This window comes from Rhinatrema bivittatum, chromosome 13 (assembly GCF_901001135.1).
Source record: "Rhinatrema bivittatum chromosome 13, aRhiBiv1.1, whole genome shotgun sequence".
Lineage (NCBI taxonomy): Eukaryota > Metazoa > Chordata > Amphibia > Gymnophiona > Rhinatrematidae > Rhinatrema > Rhinatrema bivittatum.
In genome coordinates, this window is record NC_042627.1 from 49,405,753 (window position 1) to 49,431,681 (window position 25,929).

Here is a 25,929-nt window from a genome sequence, read left to right on the forward strand (position 1 = left end):
ATCCCTGGCCCACACACACTCATTCCCCTCTCCGAGCACATCCCTGGCCCACACACACTCATTCATTCCCCTCTCCCCACCCCCCTCCCAGCACATACCTGGCCCCCACACTCTCACTCATTCCCCTCTCCCCACCCCCCTCCAAGCACATCTCTGGCCCCCCCACACTCACTCATTCCCCTCTCCCCACCCCCCTCCAAGCACATCTTTGGCCCCCTCTACACTCACTCATTCCCCTTTCCCCACCCCCTCCAAGCACATCTCTGGCCCTCCACACTCTCATTCCCCCCTCCCAACATACTAATTCCTCCCCTCCTGATCCCTGGCTGTAGCTGCACAGTCTGAAGATTCATTTGCTGTTGCCCTCCAATGCCGTGCTGCTGGCCTTCCCGTTCCAGGTCTGCCAACAAAAATGTGTTCCGAGGTATCCATCAACAAGGCTTGCGGCTCACTATTTGAATCCTGCTCTGATTGGCTTACTGCTGCAATATAGGGATAGGGTGTACCTGCTATGGACAGGCTTCATCGCAGCAGCAGCAGCCAATCACTGTAACATCAGAGCACGAGTCCCGCCCAACAAGCCCAAAAAAACGCGACTGGCAGAAAAAATAGCCCAATTAAAAGCAAACAGCGAATCGGAAAAAAACCCCGCGAATGACTAGGAAAAGAAGCCCAATCTCGCGGTAAATAAGCGAGGTTGGCAACACTGCTCCTGTCCCAAACACCCCGGAAGTGCTAGCGCAGTGACCAGAAAGCATTAGGTTCCCCTAGCAACCGCGGGGAGCATCGGCGTTCATAGGATGCCGTTGACGGTGCGGGATTACTCGTGGGAGCAGACACTTTCTGAAGCCTACGTTTCTGTGCCTCTGAAAGGTGTGGGAGCGGCAAAAGTTGATATATTCAGCACGGAGAACTATCTAAAGGTGAGTACCAGTCTCAATTTTCCCTTCCTACCCACAGGCTCTCGTTACAAAAAGGTCGTTTGTGTCCCACTTCCAGAGGCAAAAAGAAACATTTTACTTATTGATTTTATTTGCCAGTACAGACTGCACATCTTCTTTACACGCCTATACATGTAGTTCTGACTATGCTTAACAGGACTTCAAATCTGTGTATGCAGCGAGGTAAAACCAGATCTGGATCAGCTTGCCTGAAAAAAATCTTGGGCTAATTAGTAAACCTAAACTATACCTTCCAAGTCTCAGTATTTTTACTAGGCTCTGTAGTTAAGATGTCTTCTGCATTTTAATTTATTTTAATTTGATTTATATTCTGCTTCTCAGTACTTCAAAGCGGATTACATTCAGGTACTATAGATATTACTTGATTCTCCAAGGATTTCTGAACCTGGAAATCCATCTGTTAATCCTGATATCCAGACAAATCTGGAGCTCTCCAGCATTTCAGGCTCGAATATTAATTTATTTTACTTATATTTTAATGAATTTTAGTTTAATTTTTTGTATCATTTTTTAATTTGATTATTGTACACTGTATTTTAATTTGTATTTATTTATTGTTCACCGTTAAGATTGTTTACCGATTGACGGTATATAAAAAAAATAAATAATTCTGTAGGTTTCCCAAATTATTTAAAGAAGTAAGTCAAGGTAGCCCAATGTGTCCTAGCTCTCTCCTGGAGACACGCGTAGCCAGTCAAGTTTTCAGGCTAGCCATAATGAATATGCATGATTTATTTGCATAATTAGAAACCTAGGTTATGCAAATCTATCTCATGCATATTCATTGTGGCAATCCTGAAAATACAAATGGCTAAGTGTGCCTCCAGGAGAGAGTTGGGAAACATTGGTGCAGAGGAATATTAAGGGGGGGAGGGGGTGTGGTCCACCCTGGGTGGCAGTGGAGAGAAATGCATTGCCTCTGGCAGCAAGGTCCTGCAGTGGTGCAGAACAGTGACGTGGCGGGGGAAACCCCGCCAGCAAAAGCAAGGACCTGCAGTGGCAAAGGCCAGCAGCAGAAGCTGGGAGCCGGTGGCAGAAGAAGGGACAGACTGTCCCTGTGAGAGTAAGTGCCAGTGTACGAGGGTGTGTGGGTATATGAGGGGGTGTGTGAATGAATGAGGGTGTGTGTGAGAGGGAGAGAGAGGAAGTGTGTGTGTGTGTGCGTGCACGTGCATGAGACAGGAATTGTGAGAGATACAGAAGAAGCGTGTATGTATGAGAGATGGAGGGAAACGTGTGTGTCTGTCTCTTTCTCTCTCACACACACACACTAAGCTCCCTCAGTCTCTCGCTAAGCGTGTATGTATGTGAGAGACAGAGGGAACATATTTTGTTTGTGTCTCTGTGTGTGTACTCCCAGTTCATGAGAATCTCAGGGTGACAGGTATGGAGAGAGGGGGATTTTTAAAATCCGTATTAGTTTTAATTACTGGTTGTTATTTGATGTCTGCTATTTTGAAATATTTTATCAATGTTTAGGAAATTTTTAAAAATTTGTACAGGAGCTTTTAATTATTGAATATTCTATTCATCAGCTGTTTTGAAATGTATATTTTTTGTATGGGTTTACTATTCTGATTGATTTATATTTCTTGATTGTATTGTTTTGAGGAATAGTGATTTTCTGCTTTTCTATTATTGCACTGCATACAGACTCTGGCTTGTGGTTTCCAATTCAGTTTTTGTCTGCATGTGTGCGTATGAGAGAGAGAGAGAGAGAGAGGAAGCAAGCGTGTGTGTATGTGTAAGAGAAAGAGATGGAAGAAGAATGTCTCTGAGTGAGAGGGGTGCAGAGAAAGTGTGTGTGTGTGTGTGTGTGCGCGCTCCCAGTCTACAGCAATCTTAGGATGACAGATTTGGAGAGCGGGAGATTTTTAAAATCTGTATTTCCTAGCGTGTAGCAGATGGACTCAGAACCAATGGGTATAGTGTACTCGTGCTAGCAGTTGGAGACAGATCAGATTTCAATCTGACGTCAGCCCCTAGTACATATACCCCTGCAGGAAGTGCAGATCCTCAGTATTTTCCGTCTCCATAGCAGTTAGGAGCTATCTGCACGCTCTCAGAGCATTGGAACCAAATTTAAAGAAGAAAATTCTACTGAAGACGAGCCCCGCTCTCCTGCAGTGATACCCTCGGGTCCCTCCCCCAGTCGAGATTCCCGAGGTGATTTCCGTGGTCCCTCAGAGGTGAGCCTCGGTCCGGCTGTCGAATCGCAGCGGGACCTAGCCCCCAAAGGATCGGGCGTGGCATAGAGGCAGCCTCGGTCCAGCGGCCGAATCGCGGCGAGGACTTACAGCCCCCGAGTGAGAGGAGTTTGGGCGTGGCTGAGAGGCAGCGGGTGCACCCTCAAAAGCGGCGGTGAAGGTAGTTGCCCTCTCCCCCCGCAGCCGGAGACCGCCCGGGTCGAGACCGGGAAACGCTGAAGATAAGGTAAGGTAGAAATCTTTACTTGTGCCGGTCTCCGAGGATTGAGGACGAGCGCAGGCCATCGGCCGAAGCCAGCGCCACCGGGTTGATCCGCCCTAGCAGGGCCAGACCCCGGCATTTCCAAGGGCCTACCCACGTGGAGACCCTCCGAGGTAGTCGCCATCTTGCCCGCATGGTCGCCGTCGCCATCTTGGGCTTAATCTCGCCATTCACATCGCCGCCCAGCTGAGCGCACAAAATGTACCTGTGCGCACAAACCTACCTCTGCGTGTAAATTATACGCACAAGAACACTTGGACGCATAAGCGGCACGCGCAAGTTCCGGTCGCACGGACTACGCGCACTCGACTACCCACGCGCACATCCCGGGTTAAGCGCTCAGATACGCGCACAAACCCCGGTTAAGTGCACAGATACGCGCACAACCTCCACGCACCCGGCCAGGCGCTCCGGAGCGAAACATGTATGCGCAGGCAACCTCGACACCTCCAATATCTGAAGTAAAATCCCTAGGCCTCTGCTCAGCATGCCACCTCAGGGCCGCCCAGAGCCAGGAAGCCGATGCCTTATGCACCCAATGCGAGGAGGCCCTGGGAGATCCTCCACAGGCTCAGTCTCGCCCAGGGCCGGGGACTAGCTCTTCAGGGGGCTCCCTGGAGCTAGCAACCCCCAGCGGGACTCCCTCTCAGCCGGAGGTCCCCAGGGAAGCAGCGCCACTCAATGTGGACCCCTCGTCTATTTCTTGGGTGGAACTCTTCAAGGGGATTCACGCCTTTGTCCGAATGCAAACGGATTCCCGGGCGGACCAACCACATGCGTCACAGGAGGACCCCTATGCTCCAGGCCCCTCAAGACCTAGGCATAGGCATTTACCGCCAAGTAGTCCCACCGTCGGGGGCACGGACATCTCAGAAGAAGAAGTCAAACCCCTAGAAGAAGGGGAACTCCCCCCGGGGACAGAACCCCACCGAACCATGAGACGGTTCTTCACAAGGGAGGAGCTCCCGGATCTGGTCTCCCAATGCCTGGCGGAACTGGCGATTCCGGACTCAGAAACCCAGGGGGATCCCGAGGAGAACCCATTTCTGGAAGGCCTTCGACAGACCTCCCATCATTTCCCGCTCTTGCGAGCCGCACAACAGCTAATTGACCTGGAATGGAACACCCCAGAGTCTGCCTTTAAAGGGGGGCGGGCCTTGGCCAGCTTGTACCCCCTGGATCCAGCAACCAAAGATATGCTCGCTTGCCCAAGAGTCGATGCCATGGTCTGCGCAGTCTCCAAGCGCACCACCATTCCGGTAGAGGGAGGAGCAGCACTCAAGGACTCGCATGACCGGCGGCTGGAAGCCATGCTTAAACAGTCATTTGACATGGGCACCATGTCTCTTCAGATTGCGGCCTGCTGAACCGTGGTGACACGTGCCTGCTTATCCCAGCCCAGGAACAGCACCCCGGGAGATATCCTGGACCCAGTGCTATCCTTTCTAATGGACGCAGCCTCAGACCTCGTACGCACAGCGGCCAGAGGAGTATCATCGGCGGTGGCGGCCAGGAGACAGCTCTGGCTCAGAAGCTGGTCAGCCGACCCATCTTCCAAAGCATGCCTCACAAGGATGCCCTTCAAAGGAACACTTCTGTTCGGCAGCGATTTAGAAAAGATGGCGGGCAAATGGGGCGAATCCCCAGTACTGTGCCTTCCGGAAGACAAGTCAAGGAGAGCCCAGCGACAGCCTTCCAGGGCCTCCAGGGGCAGAAGCTCGCAGCGCTTCAACCCATACAGGAGCAGCTACCAGGCGTCCCGCCCTTCGGGCAGGAACCAGTCCTTTCGGAACAAGCACAACAAGAGGGGAAACAGCTCGGGCACAGGGCCCAGCAGCGCTCCGCAATGAGAATCAGCCGACCCATCCAAGGGAAGCCATAGGGGGCAGACTGGCCCTATTCTACCAAAGATGGGTCGAGAGAACTTCGGACAAGTGGGTCCTAGCCATCATCCGAGAAGGGTACTACCTGGACTTCATACGCATCCCCCCCCCGGACAAGTTTGTGGAGTCCCCCTGCCACGACCCCACCAAAAAGGCGGCAGTGGAAGTTACACTGGCCAGGCTACTGACCCTCGAGGCCATAACTCCGGTACCTCCTCAGGAGATAAACTCTGGTCATTATTCCTTACATTTTCTCGTTCCCAAGAAAGAGGGAACGTTCCGACCAATCCTGGACCTCAAATCCGTAAACCGATACCTGAAGGTCCCCCGCTTCCGCATGGAAACCCTGAGATCCGTAATAAAGGTAATACAGCCGGGAGAGTTCCTCACCTCCCTGGACCTGTCAGAGGCGTACCTGCACATCCCAATTCATCGGGAACACCAGCGTTACCTACGATTAAAGATCCTGGGCCATCACTACCAGTTCCGGGCCCTACCCTTCGGGCTAGCCACAGCACCACGGACGTTCAGCAAGGTGATAGTGGTAGTGGCGACAATACTGCGGAAGGAAGGAGTCCTCATACATCCTTACTTGGACAACTGGCTGATCAGGGCAAAGTCACCAGAGGAAAGCATCCAATCAACCAACAGAGTCAAGTCTCTACTGGAGAGCCTCGGATGGGTGGTCAACACGAACAAGAGTTCCCTGCAGCCCTCACAATCGTTGGAGTACCTGGGGGTCCACTTCGACACCAAGGAAGACAAAGTCAGCCTGACTCCCACAAGGAGGTCAAAACTGTGGAACCGGTTACAATCACTGCTGAATGACCCTCTCCCCACGGCATGAGATTACCTGCAGGCCCTAGGGCTGATGGCATCCACACTGGAAGTGGATCCCTGGGCGAGGGCCCACATGAGGCCTCTACAACACTCACTGCTGTCTCGTTGGAACCCACGGTCGCACAACTATACCGTACGCTTAGCCCTTCCAGGCACAGTTCGGACCAAACTACACTGGTGGCTGCAGCCCAGCCACATGAACAGAGAGGCTCAAGACTATCATCCCCAACCTGGACTCTGCTAACTACAGATGCCAGTCTACGGGGATGGGGAGCACACTGCGAGGAATTAACCGCCCAAGGGCAGTGGAACACAGAAGAGGCAGGATGGAACATCAATCGCCTAGAAGCGCGGGCAGTCAGACTCGCCTGCCTGCGGTTCGCCCAAAGACTCCGAGGCAAAGCAGTCAGAGTGATGTCCGACAACGCCACAATGGTTGCCTACATCAACAGGCAAGGGGGAACCAGAAGCCAACAGGTGTCTCTGGAGATAAGCCCACTAATGGCATGGGCGGAAGCAAATCTACAGGAGATCTCTGCCGCTCACATTGCCGGGAAGAACAACATCACGGCGGACTTCCTCAGCAGAGAAAGTCTAGACCCAGGAGAATGGAAGCTGTCTCCCGCAGCCTTCCGGATGATAGTAAACCGGTGGGGAACACCGGAAATGGACCTTCTGGCGAACAGAACCAACGCCCAGGTACCCAGATATTTCAGCCGCAAGTGGGATCTACAATCCCAAGGGATCGATGCCCTGGTGCAGGCCTGGCCACGGGGGACCCTACTATACGCCTTCCCACCGTGGCCCCTCTTGGGCGCAATCATTCACAAGATACAGCTACACAAGGGACTAGTTCTTCTGGTGGCCCGGATTGGCCAAGAAGACCGTGGTACGCAGACATGAGAAGACTGCTGGCAGGGAACCCTCTACCCCTGCCCCCTCTCAGGGACCTGCTACAACAGGGTCCGATCTTCCATGAGGACCCAGCTCAATTCTCTCTTACGGTCTGGCCATTGAGAGGGCTCGCCTGAAGAAGAGCGGATACTCGGGGGCGGTAATAGACACCCTCCTCCGAGCACGCAAGTTCTCCACATCGTTAACATACATAAGGATCTGGAGAATATTTGAAGCCTGGTGTGAAGATCACGACATCAAGACATGTTCACTTAAAGTTCCTGTGATGCTGGAGTTCCTACAGAGCGGACTCCAGAAAGGACTGTCCCTCAACTCCATCAAGGTACAGGTGGCAGCACTGGCATGCTTCGGCACCAGGGGCGAGAGCGATAGCCTAGCCTCTCACCCGGATGTGTCACGTTTCCTGAAAGGAGTCAAACACATTCGTCCACCTCTGAAGTGGCCGGTACCTCTGTGGAATCTCAACCTCGTCTTGGACTTCCTGGCTGGAACCACCTTCAGACCTCTTCGAGGGCTATCACTCCATCAGCTGACCCTGATGATTGTCTTCCTACTGGCAGTTTGTTCAGCGCGACGCATCTCTGAACTACAAGCACTGTCTTGCCGTGAACCCTTTCTTAGGTTCACTCCGGGATCCATCCAGCTGCACACGGTGCCGTCATTCCTTCCCAAAGTGGTCTCTCACTTCCATCTGAACCAGACCATCTTGCTCCCGTCGGCGGGAGCCCTGAAGAATTCGGAAGAAGCCCGTAGTCTGCGTCACAGATATCTGGAAATGTCAGAACCCGGACGGAAGACGGACCACCTTTTCGTCCTTCACAGCAGGAAAAGACTAGGGGAAGCAGCCTCGCGGGCAACCATAGCCCGCTGGATCAAGGAAGTTATCAAGGTGGCCTACGTAGAAGCAGGGAAACCTCCGCCTCTACAGGTCAAGGTCCATTCGACCAGAGCCCAGGCAGCATCCTGGGCAGAAACAAGAATGATGTCACCCGCCGAGATTTGCAGGGCGGCGACATGGTCCTCCATCCATACCTTCTCCAGATTCTACCGTCTGGATATTCAGGCCCGGGAGGACACGGCATTTGCAAGGGCAATACTGAGTGGGTCACAGGCAGCCCCCCACCCGGTTCGGAAGTAGCTTTTATACATCCCATTGGTTCTGAGTCCATCTGCTACACGCTAGGAAATGGAGAAATTACTTACCTGATAATTTCGTTTTCCTTAGTGTAGACAGATGGACTCAGCAGCCCGCCCTTGGCTGCCGTCACGCATGGAATTGCAAATGATTCAAGGGTAAGCCTCCTTTCGTTTACCTAGGTCTCCACCCGGCTGGGTGTCGACGCTTTCCGGTTGAGCTCCCTGGCGGTCTCCAGCTATACTCAATCGACCAGTTCAAATTAATCCAGTTAATCAAGTTATAACTTTTATATAGTTACGAAGTTATACAAGTTAATCAAGTTAACCAATCGGTCAGTCAAACATATATCCACAATGCTTTGCAAGGAAGAATACTGAGGATCTGCACTTCCTGCAGGGGTGTATGTACTAGGGGCTGACGTCAGATTGAAATCTGATCTGTCTCCAACTGCTAGCACGAGTACACTATACCCATTGGTTCTGAGTTCATCTGTCTACACTAAGGAAAACGAAATTATCAGGTAAGTAATTTCTCCATTAGTTTTTATTATTGTGTGTTATTTGATGTCTGCTGTTTTGAAATATTTTATTGATGTTTAGGAAATTTTAAATTATATATTGGGTGGGAGGGGTATGTGTGCCAAAGAAGAATCTGCCCCAGGTGCCAAATACTCTAGGTACATCTCTGCACTGGTGTAGCCCACTTGGAAAGATGGAAATACTTCCTGTGAGGTGGATACAGGGGCAGCTTGAGGCAAGGGTTGGGATGGTGCTTCCTCCCCTCCAAAAGGCACACTGTAGGTCAAATCACCAAGAGGGTCAAATGATAGGATGGTATGATAGGTCTCCCTTGGAGTTTTGTGTGGGAGGGGGCGAAGAGAAGAGAAATCCCCCTTGGAGTTTTGATGAGCGAGAGTCCCTTGGAGTCTGGTCCTTTCAGTAATTTGAAATGCTGACAGAGGGAGAAGGCAGGAGTCAGGGTTCCAGAGATGTGACAGAGTGTTAAGTATATTATTTTTAGGAAGCTGGAAACTGTCACACTCCTGGGAACTCTACCTCCTGCGTTCCACCCTTTTCCAGCATTTGATCCCTGGGAAAGTGGGAAATGAGTGAATGCTGGGGATATGTGTGTGGTTTATTCAGGGCCAGTGCCAAGATATTAGGTGCTCTTGCACTACGCCCTTTGCCCCCCACACAATAAAAAAATTCATTTATAATAGGTTTTATATGTAAAAAGATATTGTGCACAAACTTTCTCCTCTCTTTCAGACACACACATACACACATGCTCATATGCTTTCTCACTCTCTCACACACATGCTCTCTCTCTCTCACACATTACTTCTTCTTTAGAAGCATAAGCTGCAGCAGCAATCTTCTCCTTCAGCTATCACAGCCAATGGGATGACTTTTTCTTCTGGCCGCAGGGACACATGCTACTCTGCCTCCTGCTCCTTTAGGCAACGTAGGTCAATTCAACAGCCTACTTTTGCTCCTTTCAATGGCAGCAATAATGACATCTTCCTGTCCGCATGGGCGCATGTAACACTGTGTGGGAAGAAAGGAGGAGATGTCATTGCTGCTGCTCCCAGAACTGTGGTGCTCCAGGCAGCCACCTAATCCACTTGGTGCTTCCACTGGCCCTGGGCGCACTTCCAAGCATACTATCCCATAAATCTTGCTCTGTCTCCATCCTTCCCCCTCTCTCTTTTTCTCTCACTTCCCTATTCCACCCCAATCATAGCTCTCCCTTCCTTCCCTCTTTTATCACCCACACCTCCTTTCCTTCCCCTTCTCTCCTTTCTTCTATTTTCTTTTCATTTAGACATTTTATATATTGTCGTTCCATGTAAAAATCACAACGGTTTACAAAAATAACATTCATAGCTATAAATCAGTAGGTAATCATGGTTTACAAGGTTAGTATTCACCAACAAGCATTAACATCTATCAAATGAAGTGATCCACTACATATTAACTAAAAATCTAGAACAAAAGATGTGAAGTATAGAAAAACATTAAAATAACAAATCTCACATTTTGGTCAGTGGGTGGAGTATTTTTTTTTACAATCTCTCAATAAGTTTGTTCCTCATTTATCAATTAGTATCTCTTGACATTCTTGTTATAGTCGTTATCCCAGGACAAGCAGGATGCTAGTCCTCACATGTGGGTGACATCATTTATGGAGCCCTGGTACGGAAAACTTTCTGTCAAAGTTTCTAGAAACTTTTGACTGGCCCTGTGAGGCCACTGAGCATGCCCAGCATGCCATGAAATTCTCTGCCACAGGGGTCTCTCTTCAGTCTTCGTTTTTCCGAGCTGCTGTAAGCATCGCGGAGATAGGAGCCTTGTGAGTTTTTCCTCACAGTATCCTGACTAAAAAAGTCATTTATTTCTCAGAATTTTTTCTCCCATAAGGGATCTCTCTCAGATTTCCACCGGCTGGTGAGTAATCGCAGTCTCGTTTTTACTTTTTTTTTAAATTCTTTATTTATCAATTATTCAAAATTAGTTACATAAACACATTGTGTAACAGAAAATAATACAGAATCAAAAGAAAAAGAAAAAAAATAAATTTTTCATATCAGCAAAAGATTATCTATCGTATATATTCATTATTCTGTATTATACAAATAGGAAACATAGGAGTAGTACTCATATGGAGCATAAAGTAAAAATTTGACTATAAGAAAACATGTAGTTACCCTTCCTCATTTTCCTTCTTCAGCCTGACTTTCTTTCCCCAGCAATGCATCAAGATGTTCAGGGTCCGTAAACACATAATTATGATCTTTATACTTAACAAAACATTTACATGGGTATTTTAATAAAAATTGCCCTCCACCTTCAATTACCCTTTTCCTGTAAGTTAAGAATTTCTTTCTCCTTAATTGTGTTGTTTTAACGAAATCCGGATAAATCCAGATTTTTTGCCCGTAGAAACTTTTCTGTCTATTTCTAAAGAAATTTCTTAATACATTTTCCTTATCTGATATAAATGCAAAGGAAACCAATAATGTGGCTCGTTTATCAATATTTATATCTTCTTGCGACTTCATCAAGAAGTCAGGTTCATTGATGTATCTGCTGCTCCCTCCTTTGAACCTACAGGTTCTTTCAGATAGAAAGCTTTCGTTATAGTTGGCATACATTTTTCTGGTATCCCTAATATCTGTACCACATAAGATCTAAACAATTCTGTTGGGCTTATTTTTTCCATTTTAGGAAAGTTCATAACCCTCAGATTACAAGCACGGATATGGTTTTCTTTTTTTTTATAATTTATACTTTATTAATTTTCATGACATTTACATTGTAAAATCACATTTCTTTTACATAATACAAGGAAATATTTAAAGCAGCTTTAAATTCCTAATACATTTACCATACTATTAAACTACGAAATAAACCAACAAGCTGCAATAAAAAACTAATAATGTGGGAGCCCTTAACCAAATAATAATACCACTTTCTATATAGGTGGAGGGTGAAATAGTCTAGTATCTTATTGGGCTAACATTGATGATACTTCGGTTTCCAATTGAACCTGATTCTTATCTCTAAGGAAATTTTCCAAATGAAACGGTTGGGAAAAAATAAATTTTTTCCCCTGATAATTAATAAAGCATTTACTGGGGTATTTCAAAAAGAAAGTAGCCCCAAGTTCTAATACTCTATTTTTTAGGGCAAGAAATTGTCTTCTCCTGACCTGGGTTGGTCTAGATACGTCTGGGAATATATAAACTTTATGCCCACAAAATAAAATATCTTTACTTTTGAAAAACTTTTCCATAACTATCTCTTTATCTCTTTCTGAAATAAGAGACAAACAGAGTTGCTCTTTTATTTATCAAGTCCACAGACTCCTCCAGGAAGGTAGATATTCCTGGCGAGCTTCCCCCCTCCCTCCCAGGAAAATCTCCTATTTGAGATGGAAAATAATAAATTTTTGAGATAGCTGGTACCTCATTCCATACCAAAATTTCTTTTACATATTTAGCAAACATTTCAAATGGTGACAATAATCTTGTCACTGGGAAATTTACAATGCGCAAATTCTTTTTACGCATTAAATTCTCCAGGTTTTCCATATTAGAATGTAAAACCAAATTATCAGATGTATGCATACTTTCCAGCTTTTTTACATTTTCCATTTCCAATTTTACATTTTGAACAGATGTTTCTAAATTACTCAAACATTTCCCCTGTTCCTGTATAAGAATCTTATTTTTATTAACCACTGCACCTAAAGAGATATTCATCTGTGTTACATTGGAATCCAACTTTACCATCATCCTCCACAAATCCCCCATCGTCACATTGGTAGCGTCCACAGCTGGAAGTCTGACGCTATCAATGTTATTTATCAAGGATCCCTCACTTGTTCCTTGCTGTGCTGGCTCGGAACAGGGGGCACTTACAATGTTCAGTTGTTGTGAAATAATTTCACCGTCACTTACTATTGGTGATCTTCCCGTGGCTTCACTTGATAGTTCCAATCGGGGCTGTAGAGGTGTTGTCCCTATGCCAGGGCTTAGGGAGACTTCAAAAGTATCCCTAACTCCATCCCTTAAAGGCGATACTTTGTAGACATGTGCGTCCATAGGCCCTGATCCACACGGGGCTGGAGAAGATGCCACGATTTTTGCCTTCCTCTTACGCCCCATAAATTTCAAACAAAATCTATCTCAAACTCTCCAAGCGATCCAAGTCGATCTAAGTCGAACGCACGCCCCTTTGACGCACGCCCCTTTGACGCACGCCCCTTTGACGCACGCCCCTTTGACGCACGCCCCCGCGGCTTAGACGATGCGCCGGCGGCTCGGTGCGCCGCAGTCCTGCGTTCTTTTCAGGACCCGGGCGCAGGAGTGATGTCACCGGCAGAGGGTCCACAGCTGTGCTGGTCTCGGACGTCTCCGCCTCCTTCTCGGGCTGCCTGCGTCGGCTTCTCTCCCTCCTCCTGCACGAGTCAGGCTCCGGTCTCAAACTGCACTCCCGCGGTCTTTTCAGGACCCGGGCGCAGGAGTGATGTCACCGGCAGAGGGTCCACAGCTGTGCTGGTCTCGGACGTCTCCGCCTCCTTCTCGGGCTGCCTGCGTCGGCTTCTCTCCCTCCTCCTGCACGAGTCAGGCTCCGGTCTCAAACTGCACTCCCGCGGTCTTTTCAGGACCCGGGCGCAGGAGTGATGTCACCGGCAGAGGGTCCACAGCTGTGCTGGTCTCGGACGTCTCCGCCTCCTTCTCGGGCTGCCTGCGTCGGCTTCTCTCCCTCCTCCTGCACGAGTCAGGCTCCGGTCTCAAACTGCACTCCCGCGGTCTTTTCAGGACCCGGGCGCAGGAGTGATGTCACCGGCAGAGGGTCCACAGCTGTGCTGGTCTCGGACGTCTCCGCCTCCTTTTCGGGCTGCCTGCGTCGGCTTCTCTCCCTCCTCCTGCACGAGTCAGGCTCCCGGATATGGTTTTCTAAGAACTCAATCTTTCTATTTACTTCACCTTCTGCCCTAATTTGAAAATTTTGAACCTTTTCAATTTGTGTGACACGTTTTTCTATACTGATAATTTGTTTCTTTTGAGTTTCTAACACTTCTGAATTTCTTTTAACCACAATATTTGTTTCCTGTACTACATCAGCAAGTTTCATTATAGACCCATCTAATTTTGCAATATATGTCCATAATGTTTCCATTGTGATGTTCCCGGGTTTTATGATGACATTTTGAGATCTTCTTTCCAATTTATTCCCCTTCTGTTTAATGCCTTGTTCTGTCTCTTTAATAATCTTAGGAGTGCTCTCTTGATTAGGTGCAAAAGGTTGACTACCAATTGCTTCTATATCCAAAGATATTTCTGGTATGTGGATATTTTCCTGAAGTTCTTGATCTTGCCTCTGCTGGGGGATACCTGGTGAAACTTGGAGGATAACACCTCTATCACCAGGTGGAGATGGAGTCTCAGGCGCCCCCGGACTTAATGAGATGTCTTCAGCCATTAGTTGAAGTTGTTGCTCCTCAACTTCATCTACTGCGGCTCCCTCTACGGGGTTATCTTGGGGAGGTTTTAACCATTCCACCACAGTCTTCTGAACTAAATCAGATGAATCACTAAGAGGTAGCCTTATTTTTGCTTTCCTCTTAGTGTGCGGCATTTTGAGTAGGAATACTTTTAAAGCGAAATTGATTTAATTTCAGAGTGGTGTAACAATTACTCTACAAATTCAGTACTATCTCCTAGGAGGATTAGAGAGATAATTAGCCTACCTGAATCTTAAGTGTCCAAGAAGAAATGTTTAAAATCTAGCGGCAATTCCGGCGAGTCCGGTCGAAGCCGGTCAAAGCCGCGCGCGCCGTCGGCAGCTGCGCGCCAAAGGGGAGCCTTTATATCCACCTCTTCCGGCTCCTCCTTTTAGCGTAGCAGTAGCTGATTGGTTGATTGATGTTTACCGTCGGGGCAGACACGCTACCCCCGGAAGTCCAAAACTCAGTCCTGCAATAATCCAAGTAATTGAAGGTAAAAACGCCTCGATAACTTCCCTCAAAAGGAGGTAGGCAAACCTCTCCTCCTCAAAGAAACACGCCAAAGGAGAGCCTTTATATCCACCTCTTCCGGCTCCTCCTTTTAGCGTAGCAGTAGCTGATTGGTTGATGTTTACCGTCGGGGCAGACACGCTACCCCCGGAAGTCCAAAACTCAGTCCTACAATAATCCAAGTAATTGAAGGTAAAAACGCCTCGATAACGTCCCTCAAAAGCAGGTAGGCAAACCTCTCCTCCTCCTCGTTTTTACTTTTAAGTAAAAACTTTCTTTCACAAATGTTTCCCCTCTTTTCATTAACGGCTGTCGACAGAAAATGGCTTCCGGATTTAAAAAAATATCTGGTTTGTAATTGGACAATGTCCATAACAGATCCACACCTCGAGTGTGTTCTCTGTTTAGAAGATAAACATGATGTCTCAACCTGCCCTCAATGTGCAGAGATGACTCCCAAAGGAAGAAAACTTCGACAGGAGAAGATGGAACATCTTTTTCACCTTCAGCTTCTTCCTTCTCCTTCAACATCAACAAAATCGTCCCCGGTGGGGGTTTCAAAGCGAATATTGTTGAAAAAATGTCACCTGGAGGGGTCCGGAGATCACCCATCGACATCGACGGCATCTACAAGGTCAGTAGTCGCACATCGAGCAAAACACCGTCACTGACATTGGCACACACCGACTCCAGCGACGCCTCTCTCCCCGGAGGAACCGACCGCTAAACGGCTCAAACCTCAGGAAACTCTGCTACCCTTGGTGCTGGGGCTTATATCTCCATCGGTCGAACCTCCACAGGGCTCTGTGGAGGGAATATCGACACCTAGACCGCCACCGCGTTCAGCTGCTCTGCCTACATCAGCTGTTTCGCAGGAATTGTCAGACTTTATCCGACAAGCGGTACTCCAGGCCCTTAAAGAACAGACGCCTATTCCGGCGACTTCACCGATGCTGGTTCTGGAACCGATGCCGGTGACTACACCGATGCCGACGACCCCGTCGATGCCAGTGCCTATACCGATGCCGACGATTCAGTCGATGCCGGTACCTACACTGACTCCAGCTAAGGTGACGCTGGCACGACCACCGAAGATACCGACGCCATCTTTGATTCCGGCGCCAACACCATCGATGCCAATCTCACCTGGGGACCCAGGACATCCAGAGCTGGCACTCTACCAACTTTTATTGAAGAGATTTGATGAGGTGGTCGGTGCTCTTCCTCCCAAACCTCGAAAAGAATACCCTGAGGAGTCACCTTTTGATGACCCGCAACCAGGTCCTTCAGGGCTTCCTCGGCCGCCTAGAACCTCTTCAATTTCTACACCTAGACAAGATCCATATGATACTTGGAGTGATACACACACAGATACCTCATCTGAAGCTTTCATGTCAGATCCTTCACCACTGGATCCAAGGAAAAAATCTCCACTGGAAGCTTTATCATTTACAACTTTTATCCAGGAAATGGCTGACACCATACCTTTCACCTTGGTCACAGAGCAGGACGTAAGGCAGCAAACATTGGAGGTTCTCCAATTTGTAGACCCTCCGAAGCAAGTGGTAGCCATATCTGTCCATGATGTCCTTCTGGACTTACAACATCGGATTTGGGAACATCCATGCACAGTGCCTTCTGTTAACAAAAGAATGGACACTACATATTTGGTACAGTCTGCACCTGGCTACCAAAAGTCACAGCTTCCACACCAGTCAGTAGTGGTAGAGTCTGCGCAAAAGGATAAAACCACATTCCTCAAATCCCCCGGGTAAAGATCATAGATTCTTAGATTCCCTGGGACAAAAGGTCTATCAAGGAGCCATGTTAAATTCTAAGATACCTTCGTATCAATTATACATGACTCAGTACCAAAGAAATCTGTGGAAGCAGATGCAGGACTTTATACCATCACTTCCATCACAACATCAAGAAGGAGCCCAAGCAATTATCCACAAAGGGCTGGAGGCCAGCAAACACGAGGTCCGTGTGGCCTATGATGGTTTCGAGACAGCTTCCAGAGTGGCTGCATCGGGTATAAGTGCCAGATGTTGGGCATGGCTTAAAGCCTCGGACCTCAGGCCTGAAGTCCAGGAGAAGTTAGTAGATCTCCCATGTATTGGTGATAATTTGTTTGGATCTAAAGTACAGGATGCAGTTGCTCAATTGAAAGAACATACAGAAACCCTGAGGCAACTTTCATTGATCCTGCAGGATCCACCTACACAGCCAACTCGTAGGCCTCAAAGGAAAGATTCTAGAAGACCCTTCTCAGACAAAGGCGGTATTACCCCCCAACATCTAGGAGCAGATCTTCTAGGCCGCAACAAAGAGCACAGCCCAGACAACCTAGGGCAGCTAGGCCTCAACCTCCACCACAGACGGGACCGGCTGCTGGCTTTTGAGACCTTTCCCAGAGACCGAAGCCACCTCTCCAATCCTCATCCACAGTTTCCAGTAGGGGGTGGAGTAACCTCCTTTTACAACCATTGGTTACAAATAACAGCAGGCCAATGGGTACTGTCAATAATATCTCGAGGTTACCAACTCAATTTCCTCTCAATTCCAACAGATTCTCTTCCGAGACCTCTCTCTCTAGTAGAAAATCACATAATCCAATTGCAAGTAGAATTATCCACCCTTCTGAGAGCCAGAGATGTAGAGTCTGTGCCCCGATCTCAGCAGGGCAGAGGGTTCTATTCCCGTTATTTCCTCATTCCAAAGAAAACCGGAGGCCTATGCCCTATACTAGACCTCAGAAATCTCAACAAATTTCTAAAGAAAGAAAAGTTCAGGATGGTTTCTCTAGGCACCATGCTTCCACTTCTTCAAACAGGAGATTGGCTTTGTTCTCTGGATCTTCAAGACGCTTACGCTCACATCACAAGTAGGTCATCAGCATTTCCAGTACAGAGTACTGCCATTCAGACTTACCTCTGCTCCGAGAGTATTCATCAAATGTCTGGCAGTAATAGCAGCACACTTGCACAAGGAAAGTGTCCATGTCTTCCCCTATTTAGACGACTGGCTCATCAGAAGTCAATCTCAACAAGGAGTTCTGGCTTCTCTCAGTCGAACAATTACTCTACTTCACTCCATGGGCTTTCTCATCAATTATCAAAAGTCCCATCTCACTCCGTCTCACCTGCTTCAATTCATAGGAGCAGAATTGAACACCATACTCTCAAAGGCTCGAGGATCGAGCAGAAACGCTTTCCCTACTGGCAAACTCGATTCACTCAAAGAAACAAGCAATAGCTCATCAGTTTCTAACCTTACTAGGCCACATGGCCTCCACAGTTCATGTAACTCCTATGGCAAGACTCGCCATGAGGGTAACCCAAATGGACATTAAGATCTCAATGGATCCAAGCCATTCAACCACTGTATTCTGCAATTCAAGTAACCCACCAGCTACGTTTATCTCTACTTTGGGCGAATAAGGACAATTTGCGCAAGGGCCTACCCTTCCAACAACCAGTTCCACAGATAACTTTAACTACAGATGCATCCACCTTGGGTTGGGGAGCTCACATAAACAATCTCAAACCCAGGGTACTTGGACAAAACTCGAAGCAACCTTTCAAATCAATTTCCTAGAACTTCGAGCTATACGTTATGCGCTTCATGCGTTCAAGGACTGCCTTTCGCACAAGACTGTTCTGATCCAAACGGACAATACAGTAGCCATGTGGTATATCAAGAAACAGGGAGGTACGGGCTCATATCTCCTTTGCCAAGAAGCTGCGCAGATTTGGGACTGGGCCCTGACGCACTCAATGTTTCTCCGGGCCACTTATCTGGCAGGCGTTCACAATGTAGTTGCGGATCGCCTTAGTCGTCAATTCCAATCACACGAATGGTCCCTGGATCCCTCAGTAGCGACCAGGATATTTCAACGTTGGGGACAACCAACAATAGACCTCTTTGCGTCACAACTGAATCACAAAGTGGACAAATTCTGCACTCTACACAGACAGAATCACCAGCTAGCCAAGGACGCCTTTGCTCGCCCTTGGAACTCAGGCCTTCTATACGCGTATCCTCCGATACCGCTCATAACCAAAACTCTAGTGAAGCTACAACAGGACAAGGGGTCCTTGATAATCATAGCCCCGTATTGGCCTCGACAAGTATGGTTTCCCACACTTCTAGACCTCTCGATCAGAGATCCAATTCGCCTGGGTGTAGCTCCCACTCTCATAACTCAGAATCAGGGTCAGTTGCGCCCATCCCAATCTTCAATCCCTATCCTTGACAGCATGGATGTTGAAAGCTTGATCTTACAACCACTCAATCTTTTTCAACTAATGTCTCTCAAGTGCTTATAGCTTCACGTAAACCTTCAAGACGGAAGAACTATTCTTCAAAATGGAAAAGGATTATCTTGTGCACGCAAAAGAACATTGACCCTTTCTCCTGCCCCACAACTTCTCTACTAGTCTACTTATGCCATCTTTCAGACTCTGGTCTCCAGACTTCATCTGTCAGAGTACACCTAAGTGCAATCTCAACTTACCATAACAAGATTGGAGATGCACCATTATCCATACAACCTCTTGTCAGCAGGTTTATGAGAGGTTTAACTCAACTTAAACCACTAATTCGGCCACCAGTCACAGAATGGGACCTGAATCTGATATTAACAAGACTCATGCGTTCTCCTTTCGAACCCATTAATTCCTGTGATGTTAGATTTCTCACATGGAAGACTATCTTCCTCATAGCCATTACATCTGCTAGAAGGGTTAGTGAGTTACAAGCACTTGTCACGTACTCGCCTTGTACAAATTTCCTATATGTCAGAGTGGTTCTCCGTACACATCCAAAATTCCTTCCCAAAATAGATACGGAATTCCACTTGAACCAATCCATAGTTTTACCCACATTCTTTCCAAGGCCTCATTCTCATCAAGGAGAGCGGGCCTTACATACCCTGGACTGTAAGCGTGCGCTAGCATTTTACTTAGACCGCACGGCAGTCCACAGGAAATCAACTCAACTCTTTGTATGTTATGATCCAAACAAACCGGGTAAAGCAGTGGGAAAACATACTCTATCCAACTGGTTAGCAGATTGCATTCAGTTTTGCTATAAAAAAGCAGGCCTTCCTCTCCAAGGACAAGTAAAGGCACATTCAGTAAGTTCGATGTCAACCTCGGTAGCACACTATCATTTAGTGCCAATCCTCGACATCTGTAAAGCAGCAACATGGAGTTCTCTACACACATTTGCAGCTCATTACTGTTTGGACAAACAAGGACGACAAGATTCAGCTTAAGGACGATCTGTCCTAAAGAACTTGTTTCCAGTTTAATCGCAACTCCTTCTACATCCAATTTGCTGTGATCGTCGGCTGCCTCATTTTCACCAACAATACTTCACTATTGCTTCACTACAAAATGACTCAGCCTTTAGCTTGCTAATCACCCACATGTGAGGACTAGCATCCTGCTTGTCCTGGGATAAAGCCATATGGAATAACGTGCTCACAGACCTCAGACTTGAACCCTGCCCTCTAACCTTCCGAAAAAAGCTTAAGATTTGGCTTTTCCATCAAGCCTTCCCCTAACTCCCTAAAACCGTCAATATACTACAAATTCAGACTCTACTTCCTGACCAGACGATACGCCTAATTCGGCGGTCTCTATATTTCTCATTTATTTAGTTCCATTGTCCTTTGCTTCTGGCTACCCTAGCCCCCAAGTTTATATTTCCTTGTTTGATGTAACTTTTGCTTCTTTGTTAAATAATTTATTCCGTTAATCCCCTTGTTCTATGTAAACCGATTTGATATGAATCTATTCATGAACGTCGGTATAGAAAAGTATTAAATAAATACATAAATAAAGCAAAATTGCTTACCTTGTAATAGGTGTTATCCCAGGACGGCAGGATGTAGTCCTCACGAAAACCACCCGCCACCCTGCGGAGTTGGGTCCGATACGTTTTTATTATTTTATTTTTGCTAAAGCTTATTGCTACATACAAGACTGAGGAGAGACCCCTGTGGCAGAGAATATCATGGCATGCTGGGCATGCTCAGTGGCCTCACAGGGCCAGTCAAAAGTTTCTAGAAACTTTGACAGAAAGTTTTCCGTAACAGGGCTCCATCAATGATGTCACCCACATGTGAGGACTACATCCTGCTGTCCTGGGATAACACCTATTACAAGGTAAGCAATTTTGCTATCTCTACATTCTGCTGTTTAAGTTAGATTGTATGCATTTTTAAAAGTCATGTTTTTAGCTCACATTTAAATCTTTTTATCTGGTATCAGACGTAGCATCTCAGGTAGGGAATTCCAAAGTTTTGTACTCGCTATGGAGAACACACGATCACTTACATGCATCAGGTGTGTGCTTCGTATTGTAGGGATATTCAGTAATCCTTTATTTTGAGATCTTAGTGTGTGCTGCGGTGCATATGGTTGTACTGTCATGCCTATCATACAGGTGTTACTCGAATGAATGATTTTGAATATTAGCGTTAATACTTTGAAATAGATTTGGGATTGTACTGGCAGCCAGTGCAGTGAAATCAGCGAGGGTGTAATGTGATCAAATTTCCTAGTTCCTAACAAAAATCTTACTGAGGCATTTATAGTATTTGTAATGTTTTAAGAGATATGTGGGAAGACCTAGAAATAAGGAGTTACAGTAGTTTAGGTTTGAGAAAATTAGAGTTTGCAATACAGTTCGCAAGTCTTCAAAGTTTCAACCAATATAATATACACAACATGGTGTAATCTGTATTAATTAATTTATTGATGTGCTTTTTCATAGTAAGATTCTCATCTAGCTGGATACGTAAATCCCGTACTTGGTTTGATGGAGTAATTTGAAAATTACTCAGGTCTAGAGTCAGTGGTTTAGCTATCAATGAGTTTCTACTTAACCAAATGATTTCAGTCTTTTTAGGGTTTAATGTTAGATTAAGATGGGATAGTTCCTGTTGTATTGTTTTCATATAGGTTGAAAATATAGATACTGTATTTTCAAATGATTTGTAGAATGAGATGTAAAAATGTATGTCATCAACATACAGGAAGAATCCTAAATCCACCAGTAATTTGCACAGTGGGAGCATATAAATGTTGAATAGTTTTGCTGAGAGTGATGAACATTGAGAGACACCTGTATCAATATGGAAAGTATTAGATATGTGATTGCCCAGTTTGACTTGGAATGTTCTATTAGATAGATAGGAGGAGAAACATTTGAGAACACCACCTTCGATCCCAATGTTGTTCAAATGATGGCACAACAAGTATAGTCTACAGTGTCAAAGGCGGCTGTTAAGTCGATTAGCACGAGAAGATAATATTCATCCACATCGAATCCTTGTAAAACAGATTCCGTTAATGAGAGGAATAGTGTCTCATTGAACAAAGTTCCCTAAATCTGAATTGATTTGGGAAGAGAATATCATGGCCTTCCAAATGATTTACAAGTTGGGTTAATACTGCTTTCTCAAGTACTTTTGATAGAAAAGACAGATTGGATATTGGATGATAGTTGTCGCAATCGTCGATTCTGTCAGTTTTATTTTTAGGACTCTGCTTTATCACAGCTTGTTTTAATCCATGTGGTACAATTCTTTCTGATAGAGATTAATTAAGCTTGTGAATGTTGGAGTAATAGCAAAATGTACTCGTTTCAAGGAACTGGCTGGAATTAGGTCACATGGGTAGGTAGCAGGCTTAATTTTAGCAATGATTTGACTGATTTTAAGATTAGTTAATCTGTCGAATGTGGACCACTTAACCAGGCCATGTGAATCTTCAGGCGCCTTTGTGGGAGAACAGATAGGGAATTCAGTTTTTAACCTATTGATTTTATCTAAAAAGGATGTTGCAATTTCATTGCATACGATCTTTGAGAAATTAAAGTTTCTTGAGATGGAAGATGACAAGTCCTTAATTAGATGTTTAACCACATCAAAGAGTAATTTAGAATTAAATATTACCCCATGAATCTGATTTGCATAGTAATCTTTTTTTGCTTTATTGGTTAGAGTGCGGTATTTTGTTAGGAGAGAGTTACATTTTCCTAGGGATTCAGAAGACTGGCATTTCTGCCATTGTTTCTCTAGTTTTCTAAGGTTCTGTTTAGTGTGTCTTAAATTGTCATTGTACTAGGGCTTCTTTTTTTTGTGGTATTCCTTTCTTTATTAATAGTTTGTCTGGATAGGACTGAGATTTTCAGCTAAGTCATTGACAATCTGATCTCAGGAATCAAATACCAAGGAGGCTTTGGATTGGTTTAGTTCAAGGAGCTTATTTTCTATTGATTCTGCAAGTATTTCAGTGTCTGTCTTTTTCCTGAAGCTGTACTTTTATGAGCTGGGTTGAGGAAGGTTATTTCTGCCTTTATTAATTGATGATCAGACTATGGCAATCTGGTGTGAGAAGTATCGATTAGACAGTTACTGGTATTGGCAAATATTAGGTCTAGAATATGCCCTGCTTTATGAGTAGCTTTGGAAACAAATTGTGACCATTCCAAAGCTTCCATTGTCTCTAGCAACATTTCACAGGCCGCGGTTCTCGTTGTTTTATCAACATGGAAGTTAAAGTCTCCTACAATTAAGGTGTAATCTGGTGATGGAAACACGTTAGTGAATAGTTCAATCAGTGGTGAGCAATGTTTTGTAGTAAACCTGGAGGACAATAGACCAGTCCTATGTTTAGTTGAGGAAATTTTAGAACTGCTACTTCATAGGGTGGGTTCTTTTTTTTTTTCATATTATTAATAAACCCCCACCTCTTCCTTTAGGTCTTGTAAAGTGGAATACCTTATAGTCAGGGTGGGAAATTTGGTATAAGAGTACATTATTGTAACTTTAAACTTCCACTAGTTAATGTTATGTTATTTCTTTGTTCCTTGTAAACCGATATGATATGATATTTTTTCATGAATGTCGGTATATAAAAATGTTAAATAAATAAATAAATAATCTTTGTCCTTCAGCCAGGTTTCAGAGATGCAAGAAATAGTGGGATGTAAATCCTCTAGCAGTTCATTAATCAAAGAGATTTTCTTTGACAGAGATTGAACATTTAATAGGAGCAGCGTAAACATCAAGCAGGAAGTGTTAGTACTTATTGTTGGGAAGGCCATGTTTGTGATCCTTCTTTGCTTCTTTCTTGTGACACTCCTTAGATCTCTATATAGACCCCGTCCTAATATAGACTCAATGGAGCACATCTGATCCATGATTGTAGTAATTCTGTCCAGGGTTCAATGGAATAAAGCACTTCGGGGCTGCGTGAAAGGGCAGATTAAGGGACAACCTCCTTTGTTTTGCTCCTTCGTGTGTGCACCAAGGGCGCGTGCCACACGGCACACCTTTGGAGACACCACCATGCTGAACTAGTTGGTGGTGGGGGGGGCGGGTGGTCGTGGATGAGTGGTGGGTGGGTCAGCTGACGCTGCGCTGGTAGCTTCCTGCTCTCCCTCTTCGTTCTGGGGAGGGAATGCCCTCAGTGCCTCCTGAGTGCTGCCTCTGATGCTGGTCAATGGGTCCAGTTGAGTCGGCCAGGTAGGCTGTCTGCCCTCCTCAGCGTTGCCACTGCGCTGAACTAGTCAATGGCGGGCCTTTTCCTCTCCTTTTAATCACACACCCCCCCTCACTTCCCTCTGATACCCATCCCTTCCTTTTACTTTTCTTTCACCCTCTTTTACATCCTTCCTGTATTCTTCCCTACCTCCTCCTACATACCCATCCTCCTGATCCTGTTCCTTTTGCTAGCAAGGGGTGGCATGGTGCTCATTGTACATTTGCATCCTGCCGGCGGGAGATGGGAACTCCATCATCACATCAATAAAGCATGCCAGGGATGGTCTTCATCCTGCTGGCTTGGGGGGGGGGGGGGTGAGACTCCTGCCAGTATGTCAATAAAGTGCACTATTCTGTAGTTAGGCCATAGTTTGTGGCCTTTAGTCTGATGGTAAAAGGCAGCAACCGCAGAAGCATTTTGGGAGAGGGAGTCATTTGTTGCCCTCCTAAAATTTGCTGCCTGAGGTGACCACCTTACCTAATGACAGAATTTAATTAACTGTAGCATTATATACTTGTAGAAGGAGAAAATAAGGATGCTGAAAGCTATTTTGATTGAAATTCTAGGGCATTCTTCTGGATACTCTTTGGTTCCTTGATAGGCTTTCTGGGAAGCAGGATCACTTCTGGGGAAAATGTTGTGATGTGTGCATCAAGCTAAATTGCAGAGAAAAACCAACTTAACTTTAAAATAATTTTCCCTTTTTGTGTGTACATAGTGCTAGTCTCTAGGGCTGAACATTTTGAGTCGTCGGACTGAAGTACCTGCATTAGAGGCCTATGCAATAAAGTGCGCTAATGTTAGTGCAGTGTTAATGCATGTTTAATATGCATTAACACTGCATTAGTTGAGAATAACATTAACGCAGGCTAATGCAAAGAAATATTAATGCACTGCATGCAAATGTATGCTAATTAGCCTGTGGATATTCAAATAGGCTTAAGAATATGCTATTAAACAATGGCATTTCATCAGAAAATGCCAGAAGAGCACTCCCTCCTGCCCCTACAGTACTTCCTGGACCTCAGAGGAGGAAGGCCAGGGATGGGAGTATTGGTCCCACAAAAGCCTCTGATGCAGTCAGGTGGGGGTGCTGCTGCACTTGAGTGAGGGAAGAAATCATACCAGGCAGGGGCCATTATTTTGCCTTGGGGGTGGAAATTGCAGCCCACAACGGCATTGCAATGCAAAAGGTTAGCTATATTTCTCTGAGAGATAGTTACATTTTTTCCTACAGGGGCACTATGAACACAAATAGCATTGCCAAGTCCATTATTTGCCATTATATACAATGTTATGTTACTATAAGAAATTGAGGTATAATTGATTTCAGTGAAATGAAGGACAAGTTTATCAAATCCTTTTTTCTGTCACATTTGTATAGGTTAATTTCCCCCCGTTTTTATATGAAGCCTTTTTATATGCTCCCATTGATGATGTCAGAAGTACTGCGCAGATTGGTAACGGAGTCATTGTCTTCACTTTGTTTAAGAAGGAAGCAGCCATGTGGAAGACCCTTACTTTGACAGACCGTAAGTCTGCTGTGTTGAAATGTTGATCAGATATCATGCCGCTCTGCTGACCTCTTCATGATTATCAGATGCCATCTCTCATGTTGACGTGGTGCCTCATGA

The 25,929-nt window shown here is 45.9% G+C and overlaps 1 protein-coding gene across 1 annotated transcript in view; it reads left to right on the forward strand.

Moving 5' to 3' along the window:
• The first annotated feature begins 649 nt into the window (after positions 1-649).
• DNAAF4 (dynein axonemal assembly factor 4) overlaps positions 650-25,929 on the forward strand; it is a 109,660-nt gene continuing 84,380 nt past the window's right edge. The window contains exons 1-2 of the mRNA XM_029575039.1: positions 650-923; positions 25,680-25,827. Coding sequence (XP_029430899.1) covers positions 801-923; positions 25,680-25,827 — 271 coding nt within the window. The 5' untranslated portion in view covers positions 650-800. The remainder of the gene's footprint in view (positions 924-25,679; positions 25,828-25,929) is intronic.